Raw genomic sequence first — 22,936 nt, forward strand, 5'->3', positions numbered from 1 at the left:
AAGAGAATGCCAAGGGTGTGCAAAGCAGTCATCAAAGCAAAAGGTAGCTACTTTGAAGAACCTAGAATATAAGACATATTTTCAGTTGTTTCATACTTTTTTGTTTAGTATATAATTCCACATGTGTTAATTCATAGTTTTGATGCCTTCAGTGTGAATGTACAATTTTCATAGTCATGAAAATACAGAAAAATCTTTAAATGAGAAGGTGTGTCCAAACTTTTGGTCTGTACTGTATATCAATTTATATATATATACATATATATATATATATATATATACATATATATATATATATATATATATATATATTAGGTCATTAGTGCCATTTTTTCATCAGTGTGATTTCTGCTATACATAGAAGTCCTGAAGCACTGCTATGTAAAGTACAAGCGACAAAACTATTTCTGCTTCAAGTTTTTTTAAATACAGTAAAAAGTTAGGGAAAAAAAGTTTTTAAAAAAATCATATGATCAAGTCATCTCCCTTTTTGCACCATTGATAATAAAATGATTGAAAAAAAGAACACACATATTTGGTATTTTTGCGTTTATAAATGTGTGATCTATCAAAATATAAAATAAATTAATCCGATCAGTAAACAGCGTAACAAGAAAGAAATCGAAATGCCAGAATTATTATTTTTTGGCCGCAGCAACATTGCAATAAATTGCATAAAAAGGCAATCAAAACATCATATCTACCCCAAAATGGTATAAGTAAAAATGTCAACTCAGGGTGCAAAAAATAAGCCCTCACCCAGCCCCATATCCTGAAAAATGAAAAAGCTATGGGTCTTGGAAAATGAAGACAAAAAACAAAAAAATGTTTTCATACAAATATCCCAATTTTTTTTATACGTTTGGTATCTGCGTACTTTTATTGACCTGGGTATCATATTGCCAGGTCAGTTTTACCATATAGTGAATATGTTAAATTAAAAAAATAAAACAACAATTGTGGAATTGCGCTGTTTTAGCAATTTTACCACACTTGGAATTTTTTCCCGTTTTCCAGTACACTATCCAGTACAACTTGTCCCGCAAAAAAACAAACCCTTATATGGCAATATTGATGGAAAAATAAAAAAAGTTATGGCTCTTGGAAGAAGGGGAAAAAAACATAAAATGGCCCATGGATAGAGGGGTTAAAAAATTATGAAATTTGTAAAAAAAAAATTGGGTTTGTATTCCCATTTTTTTCAGAGGAGGATAACTGTTTAGTTTTCTGTCAATAGAACTGGATGAAGACTTATAATAATGAGCTGACATTTTTAATCGATTTGAGGTGCGTTCAATGTTTATTGACGATTGTGTGACTTACTGAAAAATGGCAATTTATTTTCTTTACAACATTTACCTTAGGGGTAAATAATTTTATATTTTCATACATCTGACCTTTGTCTTATTTTCTTTCTAACTGGACAAAAGTAGGGTGATTTGAATGTTTATGTTTTTTTAATCTTTTAATATTTTTAAAAACGTAATTTTTTACTTGAATTAAATGGTCAGTGTGTCTGATCTATTGTACTATATACTGCAATACTTTAAGATTGCAGTTTATAGTGAAAATCACGGTCTTCTATGAAGCCTCATATGAAGATTAATAACAGCATTTAAGTGATCAAATAATATCAATCGGAGCTTGTTCCAATTGTTGCTGTTAGAGGCAGGTGTTGCCAGTATACTATTGTCAGCACCCCCATCAATCCTACAACAGAACTCTGAATCTCTGAAATGCCCTATTGCAGTGGTCCCCAACCTTTTTTGCACCAGGGACCGGCTTGAAGCAAGATCATTTTTCCATGGCCCAGCAAGGAGGGGGTGGGGTGGGCGGGGCTTTGGTCATATGGGGGCGGGGTAATGGAGGGATTTGGAGTTTAGTGCATACTTATCATATAGTGTAGACCAGGTCCCCGCCAGGAGCTATGCCAGGAGCCCCACATAATGTGCTGTGCCAGGAGCCGCATCACTGAGGCCCCATCACGCCCTGCAGCAGGACAGGGCAGCTGTCCTGACAGCTGCTGTTCAGCTGCATTTACTTCATCCCAGGGGCGGACACAGACTGTAGTGGGCCCCTGTGCAAGAAATTTTTGGGGGCCCCCCCCGCCCTTCATAAGGCAACAAAGTTATGTAAACATAACCCCCCATGTGCATCTCTCACCCCCCCATGTGCAGCTCACCCCCGTGCATCTCTCATCCCCCTCCGTGCATCTCTCATCCACCCCCCGTGCATCTCTCATCCCCTCCATGCATCTCTCATCCCCCCGTGCATCTCTCACCCCCCCGTGCATCTCTCATCCACCCCCCGTGCATCTCTCATCCCCCCCGTGCATCTCTCACCCCCCCGTGCATCTCTCATCCACCCCCCATGCATCTCTCATCCCCCCCGTGCATCTCTCACCCCCCCGTACATCTCTCACCCCCCCGTGCATCTCTCATCTCTCCCCTCCCTCCCATGTGCATCTCTCATCTCTCCCCTCCCCCCATGTGCATCTCTCATCTCTCCCCTCCCCCCATGTGCATCTCTCATCTCTCCCCTCCCCCCATGTGGATCTCTCATCTCTCCCCTCCCCCATGTGCATCTCTCATCTCTCCCCTCCCCCCCATGTGGATCTCTCATCTCTCCCCTCCCCCATGTGCATCTCTCATCTCTCCCCTCCCCCCATGTGGATCTCTCATCTCTCCCCTCCCCCATGTGCATCTCTCATCTCTCCCCTCCCCCCATGTGCATCTCCCATTCCCCCCACTCCTAGTTAATTGTATTTAAAAAAAAATAAAACTTGTTATACTTACCCCCATGCGATCCCTGCAGAATCCTGGCGCTCGTCCAAATCGCTGACACCAGGTTCTCCTGACTTCCGGCCATGTGACGGCGCCGTCACATGACCGGAAGTCAGGGGAATCATGAAGGTGCTGCCGCAGCAGCGCAGCGCTAAGATGTCCCGGACCCGGTGCTTAGCATGCGGCCGGGGGCCCCATGAGGAGAGAGACGCACAAGAGGGGGGCTCCGAGGGGGCTCCTAACGGCCGGGCCCCATACTGGAGTCAGGGCAGTCATGCCCTGATGGCGGCCCTGCTGGAGGCTGGAGGGGCCCCCTCTCCCCGCGGACCGGCTGAAAAACCCCAACGGCCCGGTCCTGGTCCGTGGACCGGCGGTTGGGGACCTCTGCCCTATTGGAATGAAGTGATTTTTGCACATGTGCAGCTACTGCCCCCTTCTGGTAGGGCAAAACATATCAGTAGAGATAAGCGGATCTGATAAGATTTGGATTTGCCAAATCATGCAGATTTTACTGTGAAATTTTATTTAAAGCTAATTTATTCTTCATGAATTGAATGTCCCTTAAAGGCATAATAAAGACAAAAGGGTATAATAATTATAAGTGGTAGAAAAAACAACAACAAATACTGACCTGACACTCACATCCAATGCTTACTGTCCCTTGAATGGTCCTCAGCACCTCTTAGTATTGCTGCTGCATGGATATCTTCACATGAGACTGGTTGTGTAGAGACTTTCTGGGCTTAGTCTCATCCAAATGTTTTGTGCGTGTCACGGCATGCATCAAGACCAGAGATGAGCCAACCCTAACTTAAAGGTTTGGGGTTCGTATGGGATAGTTAGTGTTTGGTGCTAAACGCTGATCACGGACTTGTCCGGGAAGTCCATTGCAATATTTGAATTTCTGAGGGAAGTCCGGGAGGATAGAGAGACAGAACTTTCCAGCTCCAAACTTTGGGTCACCATTTTATTCAATGCTGTTCAGATTCTGGTTCAAGTTCGGGTACAATTCTGTTTCCTGAACCGAACTTTTGATTAAAGTTTGGGTGTGGTACTAGATCCCGAACCTCCATGAGTGAGCTCATCCCTAATCATAACATTATAACATTTGCATTTCCTTACAACACGCATGTGCAGATATGTCCCTGGCCTAGTTGCGACAGAAGACCTGGCCTAGAGTTTGCGTCTTAAGGTCACATCACCATGTGTAGGGACATCCCGGTCCTAGTTGCTGTCGCAAGTCCCAGCCTAATGGGAAGACGCCCAGGGTTTCAGCGAGCCGTGACTCTAAGAAGAGTTATAAAGGAGCGTATAGGAGAGAGTAGTGGAGGTGGCTGGAGAGGTGAGCAGTGAAGTGAGTTTTAGTTTCTTTACTGTTGTTTTTTAACCTTTTACCAAATTTCTATAGTTCAGCAACATAGCACTGGATCGAATTACAAAAAAATCTGCATTTTGGAGTAAACTGATTTTTGTAAAATTCGAGTAGAATTCAATTCCACTTGAGGTAATAACTTTTATTGTTGGGAATATCCCTTTAATAAACATGATTCTAAACAAATTTAATAGGTGTGCTCAGTATATGAATTTGTTTCTTTCTTCTTTTAATAGTTTTAATGATTTGATTTAAGCATATCACAGCTTGGCATTAACATCAAATATTTGGGCAATGTAAAAAAGTGATTTGACATACTTTACCTCTCTGCTTTCCTGACTGGTCTATTTCAGTAAATGCTTGTATTATTCATGAAATATTAATTCGTCATGAAATAACAACTCTTAAGCAACTTTCCTTTAAAACTCTGTCCTGTGCCATTCTTATTCTCTGATGCCAGGAAAGCCTGCTACCATTACCATCACACTTCTTTCAAGCCAAAGACTCTTTTTCACAGCTGCAATTTCCATTTTTTGCACATATCCCCATCCCCCGGAGAGATGGCAATCAGATTCAGAAACAGGAGGAATACCAGGCATACTTGATCCATAATTTACAGATAATAAAAACTGAGGGGATGAAGCTTAAAATTCAAAATTTTCTATCCTTAATACTTTGTTGAATCTGTCTTCTAAATACGCTGATTCCATCATGGACTGTATATTGCGGTCTTATTAGTGAGTGTCTTTTTATACATTTTTTCTTATTCTTTGTGGAACCTTCTGTATTTTTGTTTGCGTAGTTGTATCTTTTTCAGACTCCTCATCTCTGCCATCTGAAAGGGTTAACTAAGGCAAGCTTAGTATAAAATTATATGTTTTGTTAACAGTTTATCTATGGACTATAGATTTTACTTTTATCTTACATGGTGCTTTGGCTAGCAGCCAGCAGAAATGTTTCCAGAATACGGTATTACTTATTTTCACATTGCCAGCAATTATACACTTGGCAAAATCCACTCTACTTTTAGGTTCTCTTCATGCATCTTTATGACCACCCTCCATCTCATGGGGAATTACAAGATTACACATTTTGATCCAACATTATCTTTATTATTCATTTTACGTGCCATCCTGCAGTCTAAGCTCTTCCTTCTGTGCCCCCTGATATTTTTTACAACACTACTTTTATCTGCTGTTGACAATCTATCAGATTAGATTCGAGTATCAGATTCTTAGGTTCCCTGTTCTGTCCCTTATCTCAGGGACCATTTGGTACCACTGCCATATTCCCAACATCACTGGAAAAGATGCCATTTATACTAGTCTGATGGCAGCGTCTATGAGGTGCTGACGCCACCTAGTGCATGTCAGGCAGCATCACCAAATGCTACCTCACTATATTAGAAGCTTCTTCAGGTAATCTGCTAATCTGGTTTGCTTTTTCCAGATGTGCTTTACATAAAATACCAGCTATTTTAGATGTTTTAATATAAAGCTAATTGCCAAGACTACCTCTCTCTAGTTTTTCACTTATTATGAACATTTATGCCATATACCTGCCAATTTAACCACGTCTTGATGTGACCAGCTCCAAGAGAATGGCACCTGTGTCTATCTTTATATGGATGGTCTCTGTTTATTTATTCCAATATGGTATTAAATTGTAAATGTCATGTATATAGCCAATATTTTTTTTTCTATGTTTCTTATCATGACCTTTTATCCACTTAAAGGGTCATCATTTTTCTGCGATATAAGTCTACAGTCTCTCTATAGACTTCTGATTCCCAGGATTGCGAGTGGAAGTATGCAGCAAAGTATAAGTATGAGGTCATATGACTGCCTGCTCGCACCGGTAGTACCGGTGAATCCTGACAGCGTGCACACCATCCAAGGAACTAGTCTGATTGCCATTCTGTATGTGGAGCCGGAATTAATTATTCCTCTAATATGGGGGATCAGCATCTGCCTTATGTTTTTTTACCTTCCTCTGGATCAACATGTTAGGCCACAGATTGAACTCAATGGACTTTTGTCCACCTTCAACCCTAAAACTATTTTTGGGGGTTTTTCTTCCTCCTCGCTACTGTGGACACTCTTTTATGGATATGTGAGGATTTCTTCTAGGATGATCAAAGACCCTTTATCATTGTGAATTTTGAAGAAGAAGAACTGGATATGGACATCCGTGTTATTTACTTTTATACCCGTGTATATGGGTGACTGTTTTTATGATATGTTATGCTGGGGGAATTATGATATGGGATCCAAAATGAGTATGAGTCAAATATGTTGTGTAGTGATTAATTAATAATCTAGTGACGTCCCTTTGGATGGTTTTCTCTCCCCTTCCTTGGATTATTTTTGGAACATTATCATGTGTTCTATGTCAGGATCCCTGAGACATCGTTTCCCTTATTAACATAGTTCTTGATGTCCGCCTCGCATTTTCCTTTTTCATTCTTTCTTCTCTCCCCCCCCTCTCTCGCCCCCCTTTCCCCCTCCCCCTCCTCTTTTCTTCTCTGTTCTTGCTTTCACTATGGGTGTTTCACGCTTACCTCTTATATTCGTTTTTGAAGTTTATATGCATAGCATACAAGGGAATACTGTAGCCAGGAACGCATGTGCGTCACGGTGCCCTGGATGCCCACCAGCTCTCTGTATCTTTAATGATGTTCGGCAATGCGCTGCTTGCCTGAGGTCATGTGACGTGGAGGCTGGCTGGCGTCTTGGTCTCTGTGGCGATGCATGCGTCACCTCCGGCCCTGCGGGAATGCCGAGTGGCATTGCCTGGTCTCCATGGCGATGGCAACGCTACTTCCGTCATAGAGCGCCGGCTGGCGCCTATATAAACTTACCGCTCCACTTATTTTCATGCCCCCTGAAGAAGGGAGTTCGAAACGCACATCGGGGCACTTCACTTCACGTGTGCGCTCTCCCGATGGGTCCCTCGGTCTCAGGCCTCCTGGATAGAACTCCGTGATTTGGTTTAATCCCTGGTATGTATTGGCAACCACTATTCAATATAGGGATTGTACATTGAAGGGAGCTGATGAGCAATTCCCTCCTGTCTACTCTTTATGTACTATAGAGGTGATTTACTAGATTGCCATATATATATATATATTTATTGATTCTGATTGTTAACCACTGTTGCTATGACAACAACAGTTTGGTGTTCTCTAAGCCTGAGTAATATGATTGTACAAATTCGAATATGTGGGGTCCGTTGGGGCAGTGACCGTGCTTTGTGAGAGGCTTTTTAATGCTACCACTGTTCTCGGGTTCACTTTTCCCCTATTTTGTGCCTTCTATTCCTTTTAATAATAAACTTTATATGAATTTCTAAAGAAAACCTTTGGTAGTCCCTCTTTCGTTGTATGCTTTTGTTTTCTTATTTAAAATAAACGATGGGATTCAATTAGTCCTTTTATGATAGTGCTTTTGGATATCTATATCATTGACTAATATTGATTATGATAGACCTCATTTGGGGCATATACACTATCGTGTTCTATGAATTGTTATAGCTATGAATCATTGTACAACCCCTTTAATACATTGGGATAATATATATTTATGCTTTAAGATACACTAACGCATTGAGATTAATTTTCTGTCTCATGTTCACTTTCTCTGAAGAAATATTATATATTGAAACATTTATATCTGAGTGCTTTAGCCTTTCAGAAGAATGTTTCTAGGCCTTAGACTCCTCCTCAGCATGAAGCCCCCTTCCTTCATCCTCGCTAACCATGAAGGTTCATTATTACAAAGCAGTGTGGTCTTCATATAAACATATTCCTCAGTTATTTATAATCTTGTTCACTTTGCTAGAATAGTAAAATGTGGTGCTTAATGTGGAAAAGACGCAGACCAAAATACAACGTGTGAACGTACCCTTAAAGTTTTGCAGGAAAGCAAAGTGAGCAGCAGAGTGAGGATTCAATAGAAAGGAATAGGCTCTCTACTGAATCCATAGTCCACATTGTGTGTGCGCTCTCAGACAGGAGCTGAGCATTGCTGTTTCCTGAGCTGCACACTTCTAAGAAGTTGTTCACACATTGCATTTTTGCCTGAGCTGTGCGCTTCCAAGACGTTTTTTGAGTGATCGGTGTGGATCTAAATTCTGTATTTTATTTTGCTTCCTTCAGTTGTTGTGCAATATGTCATGTACCGTAAAGGGTATGTTGACACTGCATCTTCGTATGGCATTTTTTGAGAGGCTTCGGTCCTAAAAGTGCCAGAAATTGCACTTATAAAACACTCAAAAGAATCTTCCTATTAATTTTAATGGAAAAAACACTTGCTGTTCATATGTGCAGACTTTTGTAGGGTCTTTCAAATGCTTCAGGCTTTCAAAAATGCCTGGTTGGAGAAAACAAAGAGGATGTCACTTCTCTGAAGTGGCTCCTGATAGAAAATGCTCCAAACTAAGACATTGTCCAATCAAAAAGCTGCAAAAAAAATATAGCAAAAACTATTTAAAAACTCTTCAAAACACTTTCAGGAAACACTACAGAAACTGAAATCTTCTTTAAAAACTCCCTACAAAAGGAGAGTTTCCTGAAGCAGCTTGCGCTAGAAAACTCGTAATTTTTGATAGTTGGTAAAAACTCAGTGTGAACATACCCTAAGTTGTGAATTTGGGTACTGTATGCCCATTTGATGAATTATTGATCTTCTGGTTGCCCTCAAGTGATTAACTTCAGTATAGCATTGTTTACAACCTTAAAACTATTTTATAGCCCACAGAATCTACAGTATTAATAAGTAGCACCAGACAACATATTGCACAGCATCATATATTTAATCACACACAGGCCTCTGACGGTGCCTCTGTAACACATCCAATAAACAAATAGATCTTGTGAAAGACAAAATTAATATGTGGACTATACAGTTCTATGTGATGCATTGATAGCATGCAAAAAAAAGCTTAAATATGCAGATGGAGCAGATGTCCTTTATTCTTTAAGCTCTTGACAATACCAATATGTTCAATGTTTCACTTAAAATACAGAATAGAAATTAGGCAGAAGATAAAGTTCTTCATGTTTTATTTCTCCGTTTTCTGTGTGTATGTTCTTTTCAGCTTTCCATTCGCTGGACTATGTTGAATTCGCTGGACTACATTGGACCTGTGTGGGATTTTTTTTAGTAAAGTGGTGAATCAGGGAAAGTTTCGGGGAGTATTTATTTAAATAAAATATTTTTGTGTATGCGTTTTTCTTTTTTTCCTGGCTTAGTAATGGGGTGTCTCTCCATTACTAACACCGGGGATTGATGTCAGCTATGTTTTTGGACACTTCACAGCTGATATCAACCTCATGTCCCATTACCCTAATAGCCACCGCATCAGGGTAATCAGGAAGAGCCAAGGTGAAGCACCAGAATTGCAACATCTCCTGTGCTGCTCAACTTCTAGGGTGGCTGCAGGCCAGTATTTTTATGCTGGGAAGGGCCCAATAACCAGGGATCTTCTCAGCCTGATAATATCAGATCTCAGCTCTTTGCTTTACCTTTGCTGGTTATCAAAAATAGGGGGAACCCCACGTCATTTTTTATATTAGGTTAATACATGTACAATAAGCTACATATACAAGGCACTAATTATATATCTCCCAGATATCTATTTATCAATCTATTGTCTATCTATCTATCTATCTATCTATCTATCTATCTATCTATCTATCTATCTATCTATATCTTTGCACATCTTTAGCTCATAAAATTCTGTAATTTCTATTCTGCATTCTATTCCGGTATATATCACAGATGTCACATGGATGTCATCCAGGTGCGGTACGTGCTTTACATGGACCCATAGACTTTTATGGGTCCGTGCTATCTGTGCTGCCAGTAAAAAACAGATATGTCTCCGTGTAGCTCACACGGACACATGGTCCGTGTGAAGACACGGAAATGTAAGCAGCACCATAGATTATAAAGGGTGTGCGTGTGGAATGTGTCTCTGGTACGTATGAAAATAGACAATACAAGTACCAGAGACAAGTACATGTGAAGGACGTCTTAGGGTGTTGCCTTTTTCACAATCTGGTCTGTAGCATACTTGAGACAAGACAAGTGTGAACACTGCCAGAAGGGCAACGTCTCCCTTATATGATATTTATTTATCTTTACCAAGTGTAGTGCTAGCTGTTGTCTTCTAAACCTCCAGATTGAAAAAAATAAATGATAGTCTTAAACATTAAAAATAATAATGTTTCTTAGTCAATTGAAGTTGGAGGTAGACTTTTCTGTCGTGTCTTCTAGTCTCCTGCCTTTTCTATGAAAGCTAGCGGTGCAGAAGGTAGTGTGAAGCTACAGCTCTAGCACACATATTAAAGACTAAATTGATTGGTAGTTGTTCAGGTGCTGACACCCAAGATAACTCCAAGATGATACAGCGCATTGCTTAAGCTTTAAAATAAGCTGATCATCTCCACCAATTAATTTGAATCATCACTGTGGGTATCAGGACTTGTAGTATCACAGATATTACATATCAAGTATATTATTATCCATTAAACGTGTAGCATTTCCCTAAAAAGGAGGTTATTATCAGAAAATGACCCATTGTTTAACTCATGTTTTTGTGTTGTCAACATTTTTTTTACATATCCCAATCTGTATTAAAAATGAAAAAAAATTGAATCCTTTTAACACTGGGCACTGGGGCTTTTATAGACTCTAACTTCCTATTGTTTCAGGAAACAACAAATGTACATAGTGTGGTAAACCGGTCACTTAGCTACACATGGAGGTAGACACAGGTGCGCTGTTTCTTTAAAAAAGTTCTGGTTGGTTTATTAAAATGCATCATAAACCAACACTGATTCCATGAAAGAAAACACAGCCCACTGGGACAAATGGGAAAATAAAATAAAAATGGTAACATAGAAACACAGTTTTTGTGATAGCAGGGATCCGCGTGCTCAGCGTTCAGCAACTCCACGTGGTTCAGGCTAGCATCACACAAACATGTCTGGAGTTCCTCTATCCAGACCTACTGAACATTTATTGCCTCAGCTAGCTGAGCATTTAAGCCCCAGACCACACTCTTGGGTGGAGATATGGTGAATGGACTCCCGTCCTGCACTATGGCCATTCACATAAAACTGGCCCATTTAAATATGCCTGATTAACCCTCTCAGCACATATCATGCAGGAGATGACTTCCAGTTTCGCATCACTGAAGCTAATAGCCTCAGTGAAACATATCTCCCCTCCGACACTCTGCCAGTTACTTTGTCACAATAGCCACAATCATCTGGTCCCAACCCTATCTTTTGTATTAAAGTTTCTAATGAGAGTATGCAAAGGTGATTGTGAAGGAAGGGGAGAAGGGTCAGCTGTGACATATTCTATTGTGTTTGATGAATCCTCTTGTTATGAGATGTGCATAGAGCTTGTTACCTGTCATTGTAATCTTGCCTCTAATAATATGGAATTTTTTGCTGAAAACTCTTACTAAAGAGACAGTAATTGTAAGTCTAAAAAAAACCCCAGTAGCCAGTGTGGAAATAGTAAGACTGTTAAATTATTATTTTTTTAAATAAAGATCGCAATATGGAAAAAAAACATTGGCATTAAAAGAAACATTTAACACAAAAACCTGATTTAAACAATAGGTCATTTACTGAAGATAGCTTCACTTTAAAGGGGTTGTCTGGTCAAAAGTGATAAGTCTGCAGACACTCTGTGTGACAGCAGACTTATGAATCTTCCCAGCGCACGCACTGTGCGCTGCGGGGATTTGCCGGTATGAGACCCGGGACCGGAGGCTATGTATACGTTATACCTACCCCAGGCCATTCAGCGCCGCCTAACTCCATATAACACATACATACCCTCCATTTCCTTGTCTGAAACCGGTGAATCCCCACAGCGTACAGTGCATGCGCAGGGGGGATTCATAAGTCTGCAGTCACATAAAGTGACTGAAGACTCATCACTTTTGACCAGATATCCCCTTTAATTATGAGCTGATTGTACATGGATCCCACTCCATTGTAAAGTGTACCAAAGTTAGAGGTGCTCTTTGATGCTCTTATTAATGGAGTTGAACTTCTCTATTGATTACATCTATTTATTGTAATACCTCAGCACCATGCATGTGCTCTATCCATTTATTTCTATAGGAGTTACAGAAACAGCCAAGAAAGAAGGCAGCACCTATCTGACAATGATGGCATATCTTATGGATATAATAAGATTTTGTTTAAAATGGGAATACCCCTTAGGTCTCTTTCACACGCTCAGTATTTCACATCAGTATGTGTAAGCCAAAACCAGTACAGGTGAAAAATGCAGAAGTGGTGACGTGTTTCTATTATACTGTTCCTCTCCTGATTTTGGCTTCGAATACTAAGGTAAAATACTGAAGAAATACTGAACGTGTGACCATGGTCTTAGAGTAAAAATCTGTTGGCTTACAGTAAGTAAAGTATTGCTTATTGGATAGTCATAATAGTTGAATTTTCATTGCCTGTCATACATACTGGGTTGTCTTCTGTCAATCAAGGCTGGGAGCAGGTGTTATCTGAAGATTGTCTTTCAGCAGATTGTGAGACAGCCTCAATGATTGCCACCAACTTAATTTCATTATGGACATGACTGAACTATCATCAGCAAAAAATAAATCTTTATATAGCTCACATATGATGAGGTCTTTTGTTTTTGATAAGGTGACGAAGGATTAGAATAAAGTCATTGCAAAATCATTGTGTCATAAATCGTGCCTCATATATAAAACGTAAGAGAACATAACTTGTGCCCTAAATAAGAAATCCCAGAACGTCATCAAGTTACGTCCACAATGAGAAAACTCTACTATTATCAATGTGCGTCATGATATCTGCAATTAGAGAATGATAAATGAAGCAGCAAGAGCTGAAAGAGGAGGAGGGTTGGGGATGTCTTCAAAATGTTCTCCTGTGGACTTGTGACATCATCTCACTGCTTATATAGTTGGGGAGGGTCCAGCATTCCCATTATGGTACAGAGACACAGAGCTGTCTAGTCAGCACAGAAGAGAGAAAAGATATAATAGTATCACTTACATTTCTGTCATTGAATGGACTTAAGTTCCTAAACTAAATCAATGATGACGGGACTAAGAATTCAGATGGTGTGTCTGATGCTCCTGGCTTTCAGCTGCTGTGGGATGTGCACAGGTAATGTACTGCTTTGCTTCTCCTGCTTTTGACTATGTTGCTATGAAATAGCTCATTTGTTGTGATGTCTTTATGCCTGTTTCCATGAAACCACCAAACAAGATGATTTTTTTTTCTTTACATTTTGTCTAGATTTTCTTTCTGTACATTACGAAAAAGGACTTGCACATTGAACACAAAATGATCTTGATGTTGTCGATGACTGCTAACTGTACAGTGGAGTTGGGACTGTCTTTATACTGTTTTGTTTCTTTACTGATCAGCCTGACTCTTATATTTTGTTTTCTCTGTAATACTATTCTAATGTTCTAGGTGTTTCGATATATTTCTTGTATTTTTTGATCACGTATGAATATCACTTTTCCAAACATTGCTGCCAAGAGAGATCATTGGCAGAGACAAAGTTTCTGGCATATATTCTCCTACGGTCTGAAATAGAAAAAGCTGATTTGAAACTGCTTCACAACTTGTGACGAGTTCAATCAGGACATTTGTCTTTAAATTACTGAAAAAACAAAGGCATTTTGCTTTGAACACAACAGTTTTGGCATAGTAAAAATGATATTGCTGTAAGTAAAAAAAAAATATTTGGATATATCACTGCCCTTAGCAAACTATTGTAATGATTGTAGAAACTAGCGACTTATAAAAGAGGTCCAGTAAATATTCTAACTTACATTTCTGGAGGTCAGAATCGATCATTTGTCAGGGACTTCGATTATCGCTCAATCTTTGCACTTCTGACCTTGAAGTGTCATTATCAAAAGTGTTTATTTATTCGTCTACCAAAAAGTATGCATAATGTCTTTGGTCAAGGTCATGCAGGCTATTTTCTAATGGGATTGCAATTTTGTTAAGTAATGAGATACCCATAAAGCACAACAATAGAGTAGATTAAGAATGCTCATTACTTTCTCATCATAGCTGTTCTGCAGTCATAGAGCTGCTCATTTAATAGTAATATCCCATGATTCTCAAGTGGCTGCTAAAATAAATAGTACAAAGTCAATTTATCATCCAAGTACACATAACGATTTACAGTACAATAATCCATATAGCCCACATGAGAATAACAAAGGGGCAGATGTTTAGAGTTAAAGGTCCTCGAATAAGTGGAATAAGATATAGATAGATAGATAGATAGATAGATAGATAGATAGATAGATAGATAGATAGAATGGGATAGATAGATAGATAGATAGATAGATAGATAGATCTATATAGAGATATATATTGAGATAAATCACTAAAAACCATCTTATCTACATACTGTAAGTCAATTTATCTTCCAAGTACACAATGCTTTACAGTACAATAATCCATATAGCCCACATGAGAATAACAAGGAGGCAGATGTTTAGAGTTTAATGTCCACAAACAAGTTGAATAAGTTTTATATATATATATATATATATATATATATATATATATACATATTTATGTATATGTATATATATATCTAAATAACTAAAACAATATTATCTGCATAGATATTAAGATGTTGACGTGATTAAACCGCAGCACTTGTGTTTCCCTGTGCAGTTTTTGAGAATCCGCCTGCCAAACGCTTAACACACTTTTTACATGATCGTTGCCAGCAAGAATATTACTCATTTGGCAGAAAGATGGTTAATATTGCCAGCTCAGTCTGCATAGAAAGCTTCGTGCCTATTTCAGAAACCCGTCAGGCACATTGTTTGATAGATCTATATTAAGTCGTGCAGTGTGAACTTGGTTTCTAGGAGCATTGGGTTGAATAGAAGCTTATCTGCTAACAAAGCTGTAAATGTTCTAACCTTTCCAATTTAATGCTCTTTCCAAAATGAGTGAGCAAATAGTCCTAACTTATTGAAGGTATGGAGGAGCAATTGGGCTCTTCCATGTGAATAGATGGATAATGATATTATAGTGCTGTTCCTAGAATATGGTGTTCTACGGATAATTGACATAAATGTGGACAACTTACAGAAATAATAGTTTTTCATTTATGAGAGGTGGCTACAATATAAACATATACAAGTATACACACATATGCACGCACAGAACCACCCAGACACCTGAACATATGGATTTCTCATAAATTGACATACATATAGATCGTACCACAGCGCTATCAATGAGTTTGAAAGCTCTTAACATTAGCAACAATATCTCGGTAGCAGTTTTGCTTGATATCCAATATGTTGCATATATTTGATTAACATTTCAGATATAAGGGTATAGACAAGACTTCTTATGATGGACACGACAATCAGATAAACATGAGTATATTAGCAGCTCATTTATTCACATTATTGTGATATTAAGCTCTGCTCTTGCTCTAGCACATTATCATATGGAATCTATAAAATATTTCATTTTCGGGATCGGTTGAGAAATATTTCACGGACGTTACCCTACAGTGATAACAGAAGTTTGTGTGAATTGTATCTCACCATACTTAGACATTCATATTGAATCCTCATATATTCTTTAGTATAGTATGTTTTAGTATTTTTGGATCAAGCATACACAGATTGATTACATAGCCCACATATTCATGAAGATAGAATACTTTGGCTTTTTTTGTTCCTGTTTATACAGAAATGTGAAATGTACCGTAATTGCATTGAATTTTGTACATGACTTACAGATCCACAAATTATAATCTATGAATATTTTGTTTGATTTTTTAAGATGCAGAATTAATAGTAAGCAAAGAACTTCACAAATGTCAGGGCATCAACTCTTTGCTAGAGAGTCTAGATGTGATGTGTGCATTTGGGTGAAAGATCCCACAATAGGCAAAAATAACACCACTCCAGTAACTTAAGCTCCATTTTATATTTCTTTCTTTCTTTTCCCATAGATTCTGAAGAGGAGATGAAAGCATTGGAAGCAGATGTACTCAGCAATATGTACTCATCAAAGGTGTGTATTGCCTTATTATAGAAGTCCTGTTGAAATGAATGACACCATTTTCTGATCTGTAGGCATATTGCTTGTATCAAATCCGACTCTAGGGGAATAAAACCTTGGAAATAAAACCTTGGTCTATAAGAAGCTATCACTTTTCTCTATTAGCCATGAGAAGAAGCATTCCTTTAATCTAGGAAAATGCACTTCTAGCAACTACTTCACCACTATGTGGCAACCATCCCTATTACCAGACCATAGAGCGCATTAAGAACATGCTGGGAATATTTTTTTTCACTTTAGCGAGTAATAAATCCATCCATACTTAGATGTAGCAGAGCTGAACATATAAAGTAACTTCTTTTTTTATAAGCTGCTTCATTTATCCATTGTGATAACTCTTCACGTTCTCGTAGGATAACACGGATGGGTTGTTAAATGCTTTGTGATCAATATTAGATGATTTCTGCCAAAAGGCAAAATCAGCTCTGCTATATCTTCATCTTTGGTAATCTGTTACATTTTTTAACATACAGAATTATTTTAGATTGTTTACTTTTAATAATGGAATGACTTTTTGCTCATATAAATAGATACCACATATTAAATCCCTCTCGTGCTTTGAGTTTATTCATAAGCCCTACGTGCTCTTTAATTTTTCCATTATACATACTGTATATGACATTGATTCTAAATGTTAATTCTACAACCTCGACTTCTAATTTGTTATGCACACTAGAGCCCTGCCACCTGCTGCTTGAAATGCAAGACTGCATTGTGTAATGAATGGAGCTGAATTGATAATAACTAATTAGAAGAATGAGATACAAGTCAAAAAAAACTTTCCATTGACATGTCAGTCAATAATATTGGTAGAAATATCACATTCTATTATACCAAATGGTGCACAACTCATCCCTTGCAGCAGAAGCAGTCACTTTTACTTAAATTACTTTTTCTTAAAGGGAATCTGTCACCAGATATTTGCTATTTCATCTGAGAGCAGCATAATGTAGGGGCAGAGACCCTGATTCCAATTATGTATCACTTAGTTTACTGGGAGCAGCAATGTGACAGAATTAGAGCTTTTAGATGTAGCATGTAGCACAGCTCAGAAAGCAAACCCCACCCATATCACAGCTTTCTTTGTACATAGTCTATTGACAGTAAGCTGCTTATGAGAGGAGGGGGCGTGTTTTGACCAATGTTCACATATGCTGTGGTCCCAGCAATCATTATCTCCTACTTATAAAACCTTCATTGTATGGAAACAACAGCACACAGCCTAATAAGTGACACATTTCTGAAATCTGTGTCTCAGCTGCTACATGATGCTGTCCTCAGATTACATAGCAAAAACTTGCTAACAGATTCCCGTTAAGTTATCCATTGATTAACTGACGTGTCATTTTCCCTTTTTCTTTAAAAAGAGATTCTTCAGCAGCTGTGATGTGTGTAATACAGTATTGCATATAATGTTTGCTGCAGAAATTCATAAAATAGACAGCTGCAGAATTTTCAGCAGAAATTTTTTTTGAAAGCTAAAGGGGTCTTCCTATCAATTTTTTAAAAAAGTTTCTTTGAAATCTTTGGGCATTTGTGATGTATAACCCAAGCCATAATATTCAGTCAAACATTGTGTTATTGTAAAGAATATTATCTGTATAAATACCCTCAGCATGCAATATTGACCAGCCTAGTAAATTTACTGCCTACCTATATACCTATAAGTTACAGTATGGGGGATCTTATCCCATATATAAAGCCTAAAAAGTATTTAAACCTGTCGGATATTTTTCAACATTGAAAAGAAGTCGGTTGTCACATTGAAGCTAAGCACAGTGCCATGCCCTCAAAAAAACCATACCTTTGGTATCCATTGGCTTGTTTTCGAGAAACTGCTATTTTTTCAAATATACTAATGAAGTGGTTGGTGTACCTCGTGCATGGCCGAGCAATTTGATGCACCTTCTCACATATATGTTTTCCAGCGAATTCCACCCCCTTCTTTATTAATGCAACAAGAAATCCCAAAGGCATATTGCCCTATAGCACACAATACAAACCACAGGTAGTGTGCAGTACCAAGTACTAGACTCCAAAGACATGTATACCACAAAAAGAGAGAATGGAGCTTTTGTTTAAAGATAAAAAATGTATAAATTTTATTAACACAGAATATGAGACAAAACAAGACACGTAATAAAAAGACATGTGCAAGAGGGCTAGGATCAATAGCAGTGGGTACTGGCAGTACTAGGGGGGGATGGGGATTACTGGGGGATACATGCCAAAATAATACTCATACATCAATAAATATAGCTTGCACCCATGAATCCCCTAGACCCCTTACTGTGGCAATAAGACTCCACTGAGTAGAGCCCTGCAAATAGACTGTGGATTATGGCAGTAATCAAATTTAGTCAGTCACTGGTAAGTACTTCAGCCATAAAAGTCCAATAGACAGCAGAGAAAAGAACCCCCCATTGGGGCGTATAGACTAAACCACAGTAGAGGAGGATGGCAGGTAACAATGCTTACCCTAGGCCAGTATATCAGCAAATAGAAGGGATAAGCCGCTTCCCAACGCGCGTTTCGCATGTAAACTGATCGGCTTTCTCAAGGGAAGGTATGTTAGTGTGGCAACAGGATCTTAAAATACATCAGGTGGGAGGTCAGGTGGTGCACCACGGGACCGTCAAACAGCCAGTAACATCCGTAATGCGGCGCATGCGCAGTGGAGCGAGCAGGTCCCGCAGCTGTAACACGGCGGTCACTTCCGGGAGTACGCAGCGAAGGGCTGCGTAGTCACAGAAGGGAAGACGCCGGGCGCAGCTGAACGGGGCAAGGTCGCGCCGCACGCACGCGCACAGAATGTGAATGGCAAAATAACATAGGGTGCATTTAAAGAGACAGAACATGAATACCACTCTATGAATAGGATACATAGATATGAATGGGACACATCTCCACATAAATCAGCAAATTAACACAGGGTGATAATGAAATGCTAAGGCACCAATAACTCTTCATAAATGGGATACAGAAGTATCAATGGGTCAAATAAGTACATATAACAATATCCATACATGGTTATGATGCATACAGAGAGTCAGAGATAGTGGTTGCAGGGGTGAGGCTGGTGCACAGCTGCATATCTTGGGGGAATAAAGAAGACCTAAACAAAAAATAGTGGACAAACTATAAAAACATAAATTAGGAAACATAAAGGACCACACCAAGGGAAAAATAAAAATAAAATTTATGAAGTAAAAACTGCTAAAGTAGAGCTCAACAAATACACAGTGCAGACCATAAAGAGAATGTCACCAGGAGGAGGCACACGCATAGTAGTTCATAGAAATGGGGCATATCTAATAGTCTCGTTCAAACCCTTTGGGGACAAAGTATCCAGTGTGACTATCCACTTTGTTTCAGTCTGGGCCAATAGATGCTTCACATTACCCCCTCTTGCCCCAAGGTGGACGACGTCTATGCCCCGGAGAAGTAGTGATGATGAGTCACAATTATGAAAGAGGCGAAAATGACGGGGAAGAGTTTTTAACTCAGAGGGGTCCGTCACGGACTTGGCCGCAGCAATGTCCCTAACGTGTTCCTGAACTCTGACTCTGAGTTCCCTAGATGTAAGACCAACATAAATGAGTGGACATCCACACGTAGCGTAGTAAATAACATTAGTGGAACTGCAGGAGATACGGTGTCGGATGATATATTGTTTATCCCCTGCCGCAGAGTCAAAAATCCGGGTACGTAGGACATTGCTGCATGCCCAGCAGTGGCCGCATGGAAAACACCCCAGAATGGGTTGGAATGTTGAAAGAAAAGTTTTATTAGGAGGGACATAATGGCTCTTGACTATCAAGTCATTAAGATTTTTTGCCCTCCTAGAAGTCATGGACGGAAAATCTCCAAGGGTGTCCACCAAAGCGGGTTCTGTCAATAAGATTGGCCAGTGTCTCTTAAGGATAGTACGCATCTCGTTCCACTTTGTATTGTATGTAGAGATAAAACGGGTCAGATTATCAACGGATCTAGTAATTTTCTGACCGTATAAAAGTAGGGAGCGGGGTGTTGCCTTGGCTCTATTATATCCTCTTTTAATCGAACGCTTGCTGTAGCTACATTCGAGGAATCGAGATTTAAGGGATCTGGCCTGATCTTAAAATGCCTCAGAAGAGGAGCAGATCCTCCTCACCCTCAGGTACTGTCCAACCGGGACGGCCCCAATAGTTGCGGGATTGTGTGCGGAAGAGGCATGAATGAGTGAATTTACAGCAGTCGGCTTCCTAAATATGTCAGTCCTAATGGAGAAGTCAGGATCCACCTCCAGGCTAACGTCAAGGAAGTCAAGTTTAGCTGCATCCGCTTGATATGTTAAGTGGATATTCAGATCATTGTTATTGATCTCACTCATAAACCTTTTGAGCTGCAGCGGTGTACCCCTCCACAGAAGAAGGATATCATCAATATATCTATACCAGCATAAGATATGGGTGGCGGCCCATGGCCCCTCGTTGCCAAAAAGTGATCTCTCCCAGGCCCCCAGGAAGAGATTGGCGTACGAGGGTGTGCAGGCCGCGCCCATAGCTGTACCCCGTAGCTGGAGATAGAATTGGTCCTTAAAGATGAAAAAATTGTGGGTCAAGATAAACCGCAGCAGCTCTAAAATAAAATCGCAAAGAGGGCCACCCAGGTTGGAGGCCCCGAGGAAGAGACGGACTGCCTCCAAACCGTCAGAGTGATCAATGCACGTGTATAGGGTCTCCACGTCCGCTGTAACCAATAGAGTATCAGAGTCCACAGAGACGCCGTCAAAACGAGTAACCACACCCGTCGTGTCCTTTAAGTATGAGGGGAGAGTCTCTACGAGAGGTTTTAGATAAAAATCAACAAATTTGCAGATAGATTCGCAGAGGCTCTCAATACCGGACACGATCGGGCGTCCCGGTGGATTGACGGCATCTTTGTGGACCTTGGGCAGCAGATAAAAAGTGAAGACTCTAGGAAACCATACGGTAAGACCCTCAAGGACCTTTTTGTCTATAACATTGGCCTCAAAGTCCCTAGCCAGAATGGATTGAAGCTCTGCTGAGAAGGAGGAGAGCGGGTTATGGCTCAATTTCATGTAAGTATTTTTATCACGTAGTTGCCGTAGTGCCTTTTTCTCACAGAGGACACACGGCCAAACCACCACGTTCCCACCTTTGTCAGCACATTTAAATACCAAATCAGGGTATGACTGGAGTTTAGTAAGAACTGCTCTCTGAGGACGTGTAAGATTATCCTGTCCCCGTGCCTTGGAGATTTTCCCAAAGTCCTCAGAGACCAGTCTAGTAAATATCTCAACAGCTGGACTGATTAAGAGGGGGGGGAAGCGTGTGGATTTAGGAAATATTTGTGGGGGGAACCTACCTCTGGCTTCAGTCGCCTGTTCACCGAGGAGGTCCTCCAGTGATTGTAGCGCCTCCCTCTCAGCAGAGCTCATCGCCGATGGCATAATACGATCTTTATAGTGCAGTTTCTTCAAAATTAATTTACGTGAAAAAGGTTCCTTCCTTATTAGTTGACAACGCTAGCTTCGCAGGAAGAAGCACTGTCTCCATGCACAGTCAGAGCACAGGCGCATGCATAGAGCATTCTCCTGGGATCTGTCTGCTTCCCATTTAGTGCATACACTAATAATATTATGATCAGCCCATTCATGCAATTTCACTGGAGATAGCGTCAACTCCTCTGAATCCGGCACTGTCAATCAATGAAAAGAGGGTGGAGATAAATATAAGAGAGATGGAAACCACATACCACCTAGGGTCCATAAATCACACTTTATCATTTTAAAATGAAGAACAATTTCTTGAAAATGAACCAATGGCTTGTAATAGTAAAGGAACAACTTTTCTTAGGGCAAAGTCTCCTAAAAGGTGCTGCTTATATGCTGAAGACTTCATTTAAATTGTACCTAAACTTTTTTTTTTATATGTGATAGACACTGAAACATCCTGCAGATTGATGAGGGTCTGGTTCCTGAGACCTCTTGATTGCTTAAAAATATGCCAGATGTGCACTGCTCAGGAGGCAGAAGCACCCAAAGGAAGTGTATATAACCGGCTCTGTGCAAGAGTTCAGCACTTCTATCCCCTGATCAACACAGTGCTAAAAAGTATTTTGAGCAATCCAGCTGCAAAACATTTAGCAACTATCGCATACTAAAAAAATCTTAGCCTCCCAATAATTAATTTGCTGTGTTTTGTGAAGGAAAGGTAAAGTATTAAACAAAAATACAGTGGGGAAAATAAGTATTTGATACACTGATGAATTTGCAAATTTTCCCACCTACAAAGAATGAAGAGGTCTGTAATTTTTATTGTAGGTACACTTCAACTGAGAGAGACAGAATTTTTTTAACAAAATCCAGAAAATCACATTGTAATATTTTTAAATAATTAATTTGCATTTTATTAGATGAAATAAGTATTTGATACAATAGAAAAACAAAACTTAATATTTGATACAGAAACCATTGTTTGCAATTACAGAAGTCTGATGTTTCCAATAATTCTTGACCAAGTTTGCACACACTGCAGCAGGGATTTTGGCCCACTCCTCCATACAGATCTTCTCCAGATCTTTCAGGTTTCGGGGCTGTCGCTGGGAAACATTGAGTTTCAGCTCCCTCCAAAGATT

The 22,936-nt window shown here is 39.6% G+C and overlaps 1 protein-coding gene across 1 annotated transcript in view; it reads left to right on the plus strand.

The window, feature by feature from the left end:
• The first annotated feature begins 13,103 nt into the window (after positions 1–13,103).
• NTS (neurotensin) overlaps positions 13,104–22,936 on the plus strand; it is a 93,486-nt gene continuing 83,653 nt past the window's right edge. Inside the window, exons 1-2 of the mRNA XM_073650680.1 lie at positions 13,104–13,336; positions 16,185–16,246. Coding sequence (XP_073506781.1) covers positions 13,264–13,336; positions 16,185–16,246 — 135 coding nt within the window. The 5' untranslated portion in view covers positions 13,104–13,263. The remainder of the gene's footprint in view (positions 13,337–16,184; positions 16,247–22,936) is intronic.

Source organism: Phyllobates terribilis, unplaced genomic scaffold (assembly GCF_046119375.1).
Source record: "Phyllobates terribilis strain yellow unplaced genomic scaffold, ASM4611937v1 Scaffold_11__3_contigs__length_659146591, whole genome shotgun sequence".
Taxonomy (NCBI): domain Eukaryota; kingdom Metazoa; phylum Chordata; class Amphibia; order Anura; family Dendrobatidae; genus Phyllobates; species Phyllobates terribilis.